This window comes from Lipotes vexillifer, unplaced genomic scaffold (genome assembly GCF_000442215.2).
Source record: "Lipotes vexillifer unplaced genomic scaffold, Lipotes_vexillifer_v1.1 scaffold154, whole genome shotgun sequence".
In the NCBI taxonomy this organism is placed as follows: Eukaryota; Metazoa; Chordata; class Mammalia; order Artiodactyla; family Lipotidae; genus Lipotes; species Lipotes vexillifer.
In genome coordinates this window covers 277,789-290,041 of record NW_006783737.1, presented here as the reverse complement: position 1 = coordinate 290,041, position 12,253 = coordinate 277,789, and the positions used below count along the sequence as shown (strand labels likewise).

General features: G+C 38.5%; 1 protein-coding gene across 1 annotated transcript in view; it reads left to right on the top strand.

Moving 5' to 3' along the window:
* Positions 1 to 1,285: 1,285 nt before the first annotated feature.
* Positions 1,286 to 12,253, top strand: part of GPR180 (G protein-coupled receptor 180) — a 26,268-nt gene continuing 15,300 nt past the window's right edge. The window contains exons 1-3 of the mRNA XM_007456374.1: positions 1,286 to 1,504; positions 3,933 to 4,091; positions 10,439 to 10,639. Coding sequence (XP_007456436.1) covers positions 1,360 to 1,504; positions 3,933 to 4,091; positions 10,439 to 10,639 — 505 coding nt within the window. The 5' untranslated portion in view covers positions 1,286 to 1,359. The remainder of the gene's footprint in view (positions 1,505 to 3,932; positions 4,092 to 10,438; positions 10,640 to 12,253) is intronic.

Sequence of the window (12,253 nt, the reverse complement as noted above, 5' to 3'; positions counted from 1 at the left end):
CCCAAAAAAAAAAAAAAAAAAAAAAAAAAAAAACAAGACAGACATAGTCTCTGACCAGCTGGAAATTACCATATAGTAAGGGATTCAGATAAATCAATAGTCATTTACAAAATAGTGTGGTAACTGCCCTGGTAGGGCAGTAAGGGAGTCTGGTACCAGGGGTATCTAACACAGATTTGAGGGTTTGAGAAAGACTTCTTACCGTGCCTTGGGAAAGTAAAGTAGGAAAAGGAGATGAAGTGGAGTCTGAATGGTAGAATGTGTGAAGTATTCCAGCAGGAGGAATCTGCAAGTGCTATAGGCCCAGAGGGGAGAAATTGGAGTGTGTTTAGCAAACTGACAGTGGCTCAGTAAGGATGGACATCAACTGTTGAGAGATGCAAATTCGAGAGACTTGAAAGTCATATTCTAAAGAGTTTGGGTTATGTCCTAAGGCAACTGAGAGACTTTGAAGGAAAGCGATACAGTCATATTGCGCTTCCCAAAGCTTTCTGTGGTACTAGGCTAGAGATAGACTGTGTGTAACCACTTCGAGAAAATTGACTGTTGCCAGGTTAGTTGCCATAGGCCAAGTAAATAATGGTAAGATGGTGGCCTGCATAGAATAGTGCTGGCACTTCCTAACCTAACCGTCCAGAAGAGGCGCTAATAAACTTCTGTTTCATTGAATTGATTGGATGTAGAGGTATGAGGGGTGGTGGTAAGGAGGGGGGGGGTTGGTGTCGCTATAATTTTCAGCTGTCTGGCCTGTTGGATGATGGCATAGCTCAAGAAGACAGGAAACCTAGGAGGAAAAAGTCGGTTGAAGGTGCCGAGAGGCCAGGCGTTAAATGGACAGGGGCAGTTACGTGCTTTTGAGACATTAAATTGGAAATGTCCAGTACGTTACATGCACACGTAGGGCTTTCTTTGCTGGAGTATTCCTCGCCTCACCAGAAACGTTGCTGTTGTGTGTTTCTTAGTTCTTTTCGAATCCCACACATCCCTGGAAACCTTTCGGGCCTGCTCCGCGCGCCCGCGCATGCGCAATGGCACCACGCGCGCGGAAGGCAGGAGGGCAATAATTTTTCCGTAACCTGAAGCAACATCCTCCTGCGTCTCCATAAAAAAGGCGGGAACTAGCCAAAAGGCCGGGGAGTGATGGGACTTGCATATCTGTAGTCCCTCCCATTTCAGCCTCTGATTGGTGGGTATCCTTGGCTCGTGGTGGAGGGGCTCCCTCATTGGCTGTTAGACCCCCGGGGGTGGGCCCGCGACGCCGGTCCCTCTCCCCTCACCTCCCCATCTCAAGCTGTAGACGTGGGGCCGCGGCCACAGGCGGTTAGGGGCAGGGGTGTGGGGGCAGAGCAGGAGGCGGGGATGGGGGGGCTGCGGCTGCTGGCGGTGGCCTTCACTTGCTGCTGGTGGCCACCCGGCAGCCAGGGTAAGACGCTGCGAGGCAGCTTCAGCAGCGCCGCGGCCCGAGACTCTCAGGGCCAGAGCATCGGCCACTTCGAGTTCCACGGTAGGTGCGGGGGCGGGGAGAGGGATGAAGGCTCGTGGACCCATCCCGCGGCCCCTCCCTCCCCGCCTCGCGTGGGGAGCCGGGAGCCGGCGGCGGCGAGGCTGGGGACTTCACCCAGCTCACCTGCGCTTCCCGCGTGGCCGGCAGCCGCCCCCATCACAGCTTCCCTGAATCGTGGGATGCGTTTATGGCCAGCCCCTGTGTTGCTGTTCCCCAGATCCTTGTCAGCACCTCCCCCGGTTAGTGGCTGTGTTGTGCACCTAAAAGACCGTTTTCCCAATCCTCCCTGTCCTAACGAATGCGCTGATGACTCTCCTGCTGCCAGTTTCGAGATCCTTCGCTCAAAGAAGCATCCCCTGCTCGCTCCGTTCTCAGCCAGATTGTATACACTAAGGCACCGTAATTCGTGAAGTCCCAGAACTTAGATTTCCTGGGTTTTGTTCTTTTTGTCTTAAGATCAGTTTGCTAAAACCTACTTGCAGCAGAGAGGTTTTGGAATCACCCACCCCTCCCCCAAAAGCACCTGATAATCTCGTTGTCACAATTGCTGGGACAGTTTGGTTACCTCCCTATAAAAGGAGTAGCTTTACTGTGGACCACTAGGCCTAGAATGAACTTTACAGAAATGCGTGCAAGTGTATCCTGGAAGCTTCAGAATTTGTATCCAATGTGGCCCTTCTGAAATGAGATTGTATTCAATTCTTCCCTTCTGGTCTCCCTCAAAAATCCATAATTCTTCAATGAATGAATCTGCATTCCTTCTAATTTTTGCTTTATTTATTTGCACCCTCAAAATTTGAATATTTTTCTTGGTATATACTACTTAATTTGACTACTACTATATCTCAAATAATTATTTGCTTTGATGAGGTTAGGATCCTTGATTCATAGAGTCTTTAGCATTAAAAGTTGCAAGATCAGAATACTGTCCTAGAGAGGATTCTTAGGAGAAGATAATAAAAACAGGAAGCTAATTGGTTGGGAAAGAAATTTAAAGTATTGAATTACAGAATTGTTGGTGTGAAGGGAAGGGAAACTTTATTATTTTTAATCTGAAGTTTTAAAAATAACTGAGAAAAGGAGATGCAATCCATTTAACAAAATCTATTGTGGAGTAGACCTTGGGTGAATGAAGAAGAAACTCGAGAGTTTTATTATTTTTTTAGGTAACATTTTCAGTTACTTAATTAACTGGCTGTAACTATACTTTGACTATTGACAGTGATAGTAATGTCACTACAATAAATGGTACAATCTGGACAGTACCAGAAAATCTGGCATGTATGGAAGCTGTGATATGGCTTGTTACTCGTGACTCCCAGACAGGTTTAGACAACCCTGATATTTCATGGTGATTACCTGATAAACATAGAGGAGAAACATGTAGTAAATCCAGATTTCTCAGGTAAGATAGGAATAGAGTGTTCCAAGTATATTAACATACACACTTTCTATCTGTGTGTGTGTAGTTTTACTATTACCAATTTTCAGTGAATTCGAATTCAGGAAAATAATAACACTAAGACCATACAGTACTGAAATATGAACTCTAATTCAGAATGTGATTTAAGATGTTAATAGGGCCTTAGAGTCACTTTTAAGGCTGTTGATAATTTATAACGTAATTAGTTTATATCAGAGACTTAGACGTTTTTTGATACATACTATAACTTTAAACTTATTTAAAATGTTTAGTCAAAGTGATACTAGTAAAAACAACAGAAACAGGAGAATAAAAAGATCATCAGATGAAAAAACAGCCCTGTTTCCCTTCTCCTCACCCAGAGTCCCTTTCCCTAGAGGCAACTACTTTTTTCTATTTTCTCTCCTGGGCCTTAAATGTAGTTGCTGTGTGCAACAAGGCTCATTCTATAGTTGTCTTACAACGTGTATTGTTCTGAAAATTCCTTTGTAAAAGTCACAGATGTCAAATTTTGTATCAGGTCTACCCCAAAACTCATTTATTTAACCTTTCTTGCTATAAGATGTTTTTGTTTTTTATATTAAAAAATAATTAAATATTAACAGCCATGTTATATTAAAAAACAAAAGAAACTTTGGCAGGAAATTTCTATGGATAGTTTATAGGCAAGTGTTAAAGATGTGGAGTGGTTGTAAAATGAGGCAAAATTCTATCACAGTGAATGGCTGCATACAGAAGTGGCTGTTTATTCAGTGAAAAACCATGAGTTATCAGCTGAAGTATAAGGAAACACCACACATTGTTTTGGATAATTAATGTGAATAATCTCTTGACTTGCACCTGAATGGGATGGTCATTCTAATGTGACCTACCTAGCTAAAATGAGATTTCAGAAAAACTGTGCTCTTTTAATTCCCATTTTGATAAATAGAGGTATTGAATTGTCCTGCCGTCTCAGTTCCATACAAGACCAAACCAGTTGATAATTTTTGTTCTAATGTCCAGGTGACCATGCTCTTCTCTGTGTCAGAATCAATGACATAGCAGTAGCCATTGGAAAGGAAGCTAAACTCTACCTGTTCCAAGCCCAGGAATGGCTAAAGCTGCAGGAAAGCGGTCATGGTTATAGTTGTAGCGAAAAATTATCCAAAGCTCAGTTGACAAGTGAGTATATCCTTCTTTCTTTGATCATTATGTGTATTTTTTTCTTCCTTAATGTCGGGAGTATAGTATTTACATATCTAGATGTTTCATGGCACAGCACATATCACACTCTGTTGAGTACATTTTAAGCTAAAGTTTAAGGAAACTAATCTTTTCCTTGATCAAAAGATAGAATGCCTTTTTCCCCTCTTATTCAAAATAGTTGAAAAACTATCCAGATAATTTATAAAGGTGTACTTTCCTACATTCAGACTTCTCACAGGTCACATAATTCATACCAATATGGCAGATATATTTTGACCAAGTGGCAGCGTGGAGTGAATGATAACATTTGTTGAATGCTTATTATCTGGTAGCACTGAGCTAAACACTAAGCTTGCATTATCTCAGTTAATTGTATAATTTAGCCCAAGTGATGCTGTTTTGCAACATGTTATTGGGACTTGGGACCAAGTCATATGGTGACACGATGTGTCATTTTAGAATATACCAGCCCCACATCATTTGTAAACCTCTAGGTTTGCCTCTGGAGAGGCTCTACTTTTATTATTCTAGTTGCCTGAATTCTTGAGCTGTTCCATTCTCATCAACACTGTCCCATGCATTAGGGTGTTTGCCATCCAGAGTGAGTGCAGATCTTTTTAATACAGAGATGAAGAGCAAATGCCATGCTACCCATTTTACCCCTTTGAAGTTAACTGGTTGTTAATTAGGAATATGAGACATCCATGAGAAAAAAATAGGAATTACCCCTCTCCCCTTTCCCCCTGTGTTTCCACTACCATGTTCTGCATAATGATGAGTCTCTGACTCTTCTTTCAGTCTAGTCAGTAAAGCACTGCCATTTCTAAACATCCAGTCTTCTTAGTCTTAGCAGCTGTCTGGTTCCCTCATAACCTGAGTAGGGATAAGAGTACAAGTCCCCAGTCATTGCCACCCGTTGTGGGGATCTTTTGTCTAGGTTTGTGAGATGACATTGACAGTATGCTGAAGAAGCCTGAATGACTGGATTCAGATATCAAAGAGACAGTTGCATAAAGTTATTTACCTCAACCCTGAATTTTAGAACTTACCTGGGAAATTCATACAAATGCTCATTATCAATTCTCTTTTCCTTTCTACACCAATTTAATCATCTAGGTGTTCCACATATGTATAAAATGTCCTAGCCTTCTGTTCCCAGTTATCCCCTTCTTGTTTCGTAAGTTACCTCTCAGTATCTCTTGAATTCATCTACTTTTCTTCATCTCTAACCCCATCATGTTATTCCAGGCTGCCGTAAGCTCTCGCCTGTACTATTGCAGTAGCTCCTACCTGGCCACTGCAGCTATGCTGGTCCCCCTCTGGAATCAGAGTGATTTTTCTGAATGGCAGGTTTGATCATGTCACATTGGCATCCTCACCACGCCCCTCAGTACTTCCGTGGGTTCCTACTGCTCTGGGACAAAGGCGGCCCTCCTTAATCTGATCAGCAGAGCTGTCCGAGTCTGGCTGTTGCTTACCCCCGACCCCAGCTTCAGCTCACAGCACTGCCCCGTTGGGCCTCATTTTATTTGTAGTGCAGGTGTTGTTTCAGTGCCACCCTGGGCCTTTGCACAGGCTTTTCCTCCGCTTTTTCTTCCTTCCGCTCTGTGGCTCGTCCATCCACTAAGTTAACACTTGAGCTTCTAGAGCCCGTTGCTCTCCTCCACGGCATTTATTTTAGTTGCAAGTTTACATTTTATTTGTTTGTTATAAAATCAATCAGTGAGAGCAGCAGGGCTCTTTTGGTCTATTCATTCATTCATTCATTCATTCACAGCACTTCCAGTACTAGGCTAGGCACTAGTGATACATCAAGGGACCAAAATACTGACACTCTCACAGTCCTTAAGGTGGCTGAGGGTATAAATAAGTTCACTGTGAATAAATGTGAAACTGCTATTGTGATAAGGACTATGAATGTTAGTTACATGGTACTGTGAGTGAGAATTTATGGTACACTAGTGCTCAGTTAAGCATTGACTAAGTATTTGTAGGATGAATTGTCATGGAACTTAGTGCTTGAGGGGTTTTTGGTTAGTAGGTCATTTGCTTTGTACTTCGCACCTCAAAGTCTTTTTCTTTCTCTATTAAAAACTTATCAGGGACTTCCCTGGTGGTCCAGTGGTGAAGAATCCACCTTCCAGTGCAGGGGACGTGGGTTCGATCCCTGGTGAGGGAACCTAAAATCCCACATGCTGCGGGGCAACTAAGCCCGCATGCCACAACTACCGAGCCCGAGCGCCTCAACTACAGAGCCCACGTGCTCTTGAGGCCGCACACCACAACTAGAGAAAGAAAACCCACAGGTCACGACTAGATAGAAGCCTGCACACAGCAACTAAAGATCCCACGTGCGTCAAGGAAGATCCCGAGTGCCGCAGCTAAGACCCGGCACAGCCAAATAAAATAAAGTGAAATTAAATGAAATAGTAACTTATTAGACAGTTTAAAGCTTTGAGCTATAGGAATCGATTTGTTTTCTTATATTACATGATCAGTATTTTACCATATACTATATACACTTGCAAAAACATAATTTTTTTATCAGTCAAATACCTTCAGTCACAGAACTTACATATATAGAGAGACTTGCTGCATTGCAACGACAGCTAAACTTGAGAATCACTGCTAGTAACTTGTAATAAGATCTTGTTATCTTTGAGCTGCACTTCACCTATCTGTATAACAAGGAAGTTGGACTAGTTTTCTCTAAGCTTCCTAAAAATCCTAAAACGCTGTGATTCTGATTATGACTCTTTAGGTGGAGTTGCATATGTAGAGAGCTATAATTTATAAACCCTCTTGCTGTTGTTTCTTTTTCTGTTTTCCCTTCCTCTTCCCTACTCTTAAGTGCAAGGGTATTCTTTGGAATTGTTGGAACGGAAGATCTCAGGAAACTGGAATTTTTGAGGAATGAAGATTTTTTGTTAAATTTGGAGGTCTGAAATAAATTGAGTACTAATGACATATATATCACTTTCTACATATGTAATCAGTTCTTTTTCCCGTAACAAAAGCCAAGTCTTAACAAAATCTCCAACTTTTCTGTTCTCCAACTTTTATATATTATTTTCATATTTATAGTATATTGTTATTTAGAAGCTTTGATGCATTGAAACAAAAAGCATATCCTTAAATTCATGACAGTGTAGTAGTATCACATATTTGAAAATAATTCCTTATAGAAATAATTCTCATTTCCTGACCATTAATGAGACTTTTAAGAATTAATAGCCTTTCACCTACTTGGTGATGAGCCCATTAACTATGCCTAACTCCTATGTAAAACCTTATTGCTGCTGTAAACTATGAAAAGATTAGTAGATTTGAAAAATCTCAGTGTTGAATGTTGCTTGTGATTATACATTCTCCCAAATTAATGTTTGAGAAATTATTTTTGTTTTACTTTTTGCTTTTTTCTCTTTCAGTAATGTCATAAAACATCAGATTTTTTTAAATGATAAAAACTATTTTGTAGGTTTTTAAAGCAAACAAAGAAGATATTTAAATGCACAGAAAATGATGAGTTTATATGCAGAAAAATTTGCTGTCAGATTATAAGAATTAAATGTAACTTTGTATATAAAACATTTTCAGTATTATCTTTTTACATCATATGCATATATTTCCTCTTGTACATTTGGTATATTGTATAAATCACTTAAAGGTGTTAGTATTTTATTATTATGGGTAATTTTGTTAACAGTATTCATTTCTTCTATAATATTATTGGGCGATAGCCTTTCAACACCATTCTCTGCAATTCAAGTTTTGTTAATATTTGAGGTACTCATTACATCAGCATACAATAAGCGTGCTGTGCTGTAGTCTTTTGTTTCAAAAACAATGAACATGCAGTTTTGTCAAGAGGCTTATTTCCTAGGCATACTGAAAAAGGCAGCAAGACAAAAACTAAGGCCAATATCACTTCATGAAGCACACTTTTGTTTTTATTTGATGTAGATCTACATAATTTAAAATGAAACATCAAAAAGTGTAGGTGAAAGTATAATGGTTAAATTTTTATATTGTTTTATCTAAGAGAAAAAGTGCAAGTGATAAAACCTCAACACAGCAAAGCCTTTATATAATGAAGTCCAGATTACATAATTTCGAGCTGCGCATTTCAAAAGCCTTATTTCTGAGCTGCTATTGATCATATATTGAATTCTTATTAAAGGTCATCAATTTAACAGAAACTAGAGTCTTTGCTACTTTTTTCTAGAAGCTGTGCAGTAAGAAAAACAGTATAAATGTCAGCTAAATTAAGCTATCCAAAAAATCAATGCTGTGGTATTCTTAACAAAATCATCTTGTCCAGTTTAACTACTATCAATGAAATTCCCAAATGTAAAGTTTAAGTCCTCAAAATTTGAATTCTGACAAGATAAATCTGTATCTCATTTATAAAGACAACGTATAAATAATATTTCTCCAACTTTTTATTAGGAAAATTTTCAATTATACATACAAGTTGAAAGCATAGTACAACCAACATCTGTATATCCTTGGCTTAGATTTAATAATTTTATCAATAATATTTTGTTACATTTGCTTTATGTTTGTATGTGTGTGATTTTTGTTTTTAACTGAAATGAAATAAGCTGTGGGTGCCTTGAGCAGTTCACCGTATTTCAGCATACATCTTCTAAGAGTAAGGACATTCTTCTCCATAACCATTACCATTACCATAACAATACCATTACTGCATCTAAGAAAATGAATAATTTCATAATAACCTCTAAAATCTCTTCCATATACAAATTTCCACAGTTATCTCAAGAAATGTATTTTATTTATTAAAAAGTTGCATTTTTTCAGTTGAGGAAAAGATCAAGACTGACTGGCATGCAGTGCGGGCAATCTAGACTTGGGAATTGCACCCAACATAATCATATATTTTAAGAATACTCTACTTTATAGAGAATCAGACTCTTCACACAGGACTTTCATATACTGTCTCATTTGCTCCTCACAAGAACTCTGAGTCAGATAGGGCAAGTATCTTAAGTTTACTACTGAAGAAAGAAATTTAGAGAGGTTAAGTAATGAATATGATTCCTAAGACTTGCTTCTCTAACTCTTCCATTGTCTTTGTTACACATAGTGTTTGAGACGCCACTTTCCTACAACATTCAGGGTAGTAGTGAGTTTCTCTTAGGTCAGAATCATAGTTTTAGATCGAGAAGGGATCTTAGACATCATTTAGTGTTTCTCAAAGGGGGTGCTACTTGCATTTTGGGCAGAACAGGTCTTTGTCATGTAAGTGTGGATTGTATGAGGTTTAGCACAGCCCCGCTTCAAGTATCTTGAAGTTGAGAACAATTGCTGTGACAACAGAACTGTCCCTACACATTTTCAGATGCCCTGCAGAGGAGTAGCATTACCCTGGATTGAGAACCACTTATTTGTATAATCACAATATTTTAAAGAAAGGAAAAGGACAATTAACCTTTATTCAGCAGCTGCTGTATGACCATGATACCATGTTAAGTGACTCACATAACTTAGTCCTTGCATCAGCTCTTTGCTGTATTATCTTCATTTTACAGATGAAGAAAGTGAGTGTCATTGCTTATGTAACTTGCCCAAAGTCATATAGAAGGTAGGTATTGGAGCCAGGATGCAAGCACAGGTCTGTGTGAGGCCAACATTCATGAGTTCCCACCCCAGCCCAACACACTATATAGATGTGACCCAGTATAACAACTCATATTCCTTTAACTTCTATTTTTCTACTTTTAGTACCTTTTTTAGTACCTTTTTAAAGAATAACCAATCAGGAAGAGATTTTGGAAAATCTTTTGAAGGTGTTTGTCAGTCATAGTTTTTAAATATAATAATTTCCAAAGTTGAATGCTCCATTTTAAATTTAACTCAAGTAATTCGCAGAAATGTTACTGTGATGGTTACACAGCATTGTGCATATACTTAATACAGAACTGTACACTTAAAAATGGTTAAAATGGTAACTTTTGTATTGTGTACATTTTACCACCACAACAAAATAATTTTTAGTGTCGCTAACTCATTTGAAAACTTTGAAAATACTTAAAATTGAAATTCCGAGTTTCAGTGAAACTATTCTGGTCATTTGTGGTATCTCATAGAACTTTTATAGTGATTCCTTTGGTTGGTTAAAATACCTTATTTTTGCCTGCTTTATGACTTACAGAACTTATTCCAGTACTACATCAAGGCTTGGACTACTGAGACAATAAGGACTAAACAAAAGAATTCTCATCTCAAATTGATTATGTGACTAAAACAATGAATACAGTTGAGAATTTTGCTTTGAAAGTGCTATTTTTTTCTCTTTAAAGTAGCCATGAATCAGACTGAACATAATCTGACAGTGTCTCAGATTCCATATCCACAAATGTGGCACGTGTTCTATGCAGACAAGTATACGTGCAAAGAGGACAATGAGTATTCTCAGGTGGAAGATATCTCATTTGAAATGATGTTACTAAACCCGGATGCCGAAGGGAATCCATTTGATCATTTCAGTGCTGGAGAATCTGGTAAGAATATGTGTTTAAATATATGTCCTAAATACAGAAAAAGTTTTATGCACAAGTATCTTCATGTTGTGTTTTTAGAATACTGAAAATTAAAAACAACTTGTGGGGCTTCCCTGGTGGCGCAGTGCTTGAGAGTCCGCCTGCCGATGCAGGAGACGCGGGTTCGTGCCCCGTTTCGGGAAGATCCCACATGCCGCGGAGCGGCTGGGCCCGTGAGCCATGGCCATTGAGCCTGCGCGTCCGGAGCCTGTGCTCCGCAAATGGGAGAGGCCACAACAGTGAGAGGCCCGCATAACGCAAGGAAAAAAAAAAAAAAAAAAAAAAAAAAAAAAACAACTTGTGTCCAACAGTAGACAAATGGTTAAATAAATCTTCTTATAGAATTGTTAACAGCTGTACTATTAAGTTTTAAAGCAGAACTGGAAATTTTGTATTGTATGGTTTCAAGTGTGTTAAAAAATGCGGAGAATAAACAGAAAGAGGTACAAGAATATTAACAGATTGTTTCCATATTTTGGGTGGTAGAATTATGGATAGTTTTCAGTTTCTGCATTCTAAATCTTTTTGTTTTTATGATAAGCTAGCTTTATTTTTATAAACAGAAAAATGTTAAGAAACTGAGCAGTCTAAATTAGTAACCCAGTGATTAAGTGAGATAGAAACTCCACTACTTTGTATAGCTGTCTTTCACTAGGTTTTTTGAACGTATTTAGGGGTTGCCTTCATTGGAGATTGCAACCATTTTTGAAATGATCAAAATTGATAAAACTTTCCAAAATCAAATCTACTCCCATAAAATATTTCATCAAAATTTTAGGTTGACAACATGTTATGTTCTGCCCTACTGAAGTGAATTCCTAGCCCAAACAGAAATGAATGACTTCTTGTGATTAATGGTAGACATGCTATAAAATATTATGGATTTGTAAATTAACATGTCAGAATGAAAACTAAAATCTCTAGGCCATCTGTCAAAGAAAAGGGTTAGGTGTTTACCTCTTCATGAGTTCATTACCCACTTGGAAGAGTCAGTCTGCTTAGAGAAAAATTCAATCCCATTGCGCTACATTTGCCATCAAGGTGGGTGGGTGGAGGTAGGCCAGGAGTTGAGGCCACGTTAGACTAAACCAGTTGTTAAGCTGAAAGTGTAAAATGCCACAGCTAGAAAAGCAACTCAAGGAGCTTGTGTTATAAACAGTAAGTCACAAGTAACTTAATGTATGAAGAAAGAAACTTTTTAAAAAAATATCCTTTAGTTTGAGAAAATACTTACATAGTGAGAGAATGGGGTCCTAAACATTTAAAAATAACTCATTCTAAAAGTCTTCTGTGAAGGAAATGACATAATTGTTTTTGAATGCAAATGAATGTAAAGGTTAAATTTCACTTGATACTATTTTGGATCAATGTAGATCATTATTGAAAGTTAATTCTGTCCTACCATTTCTTGTATCTTAGTAAGAGATATTGACATTTATTTTACATAGTTTGGAAAGGCATTGATGAAACCCAGGTCTAGTGATATCATTGGATGGGTGGTTGGATTAACTTGCTTTTAAGGTTTCTTTTAACTATAAGGCTTCATTATTTCATATGACACTTATCTTTAGGACT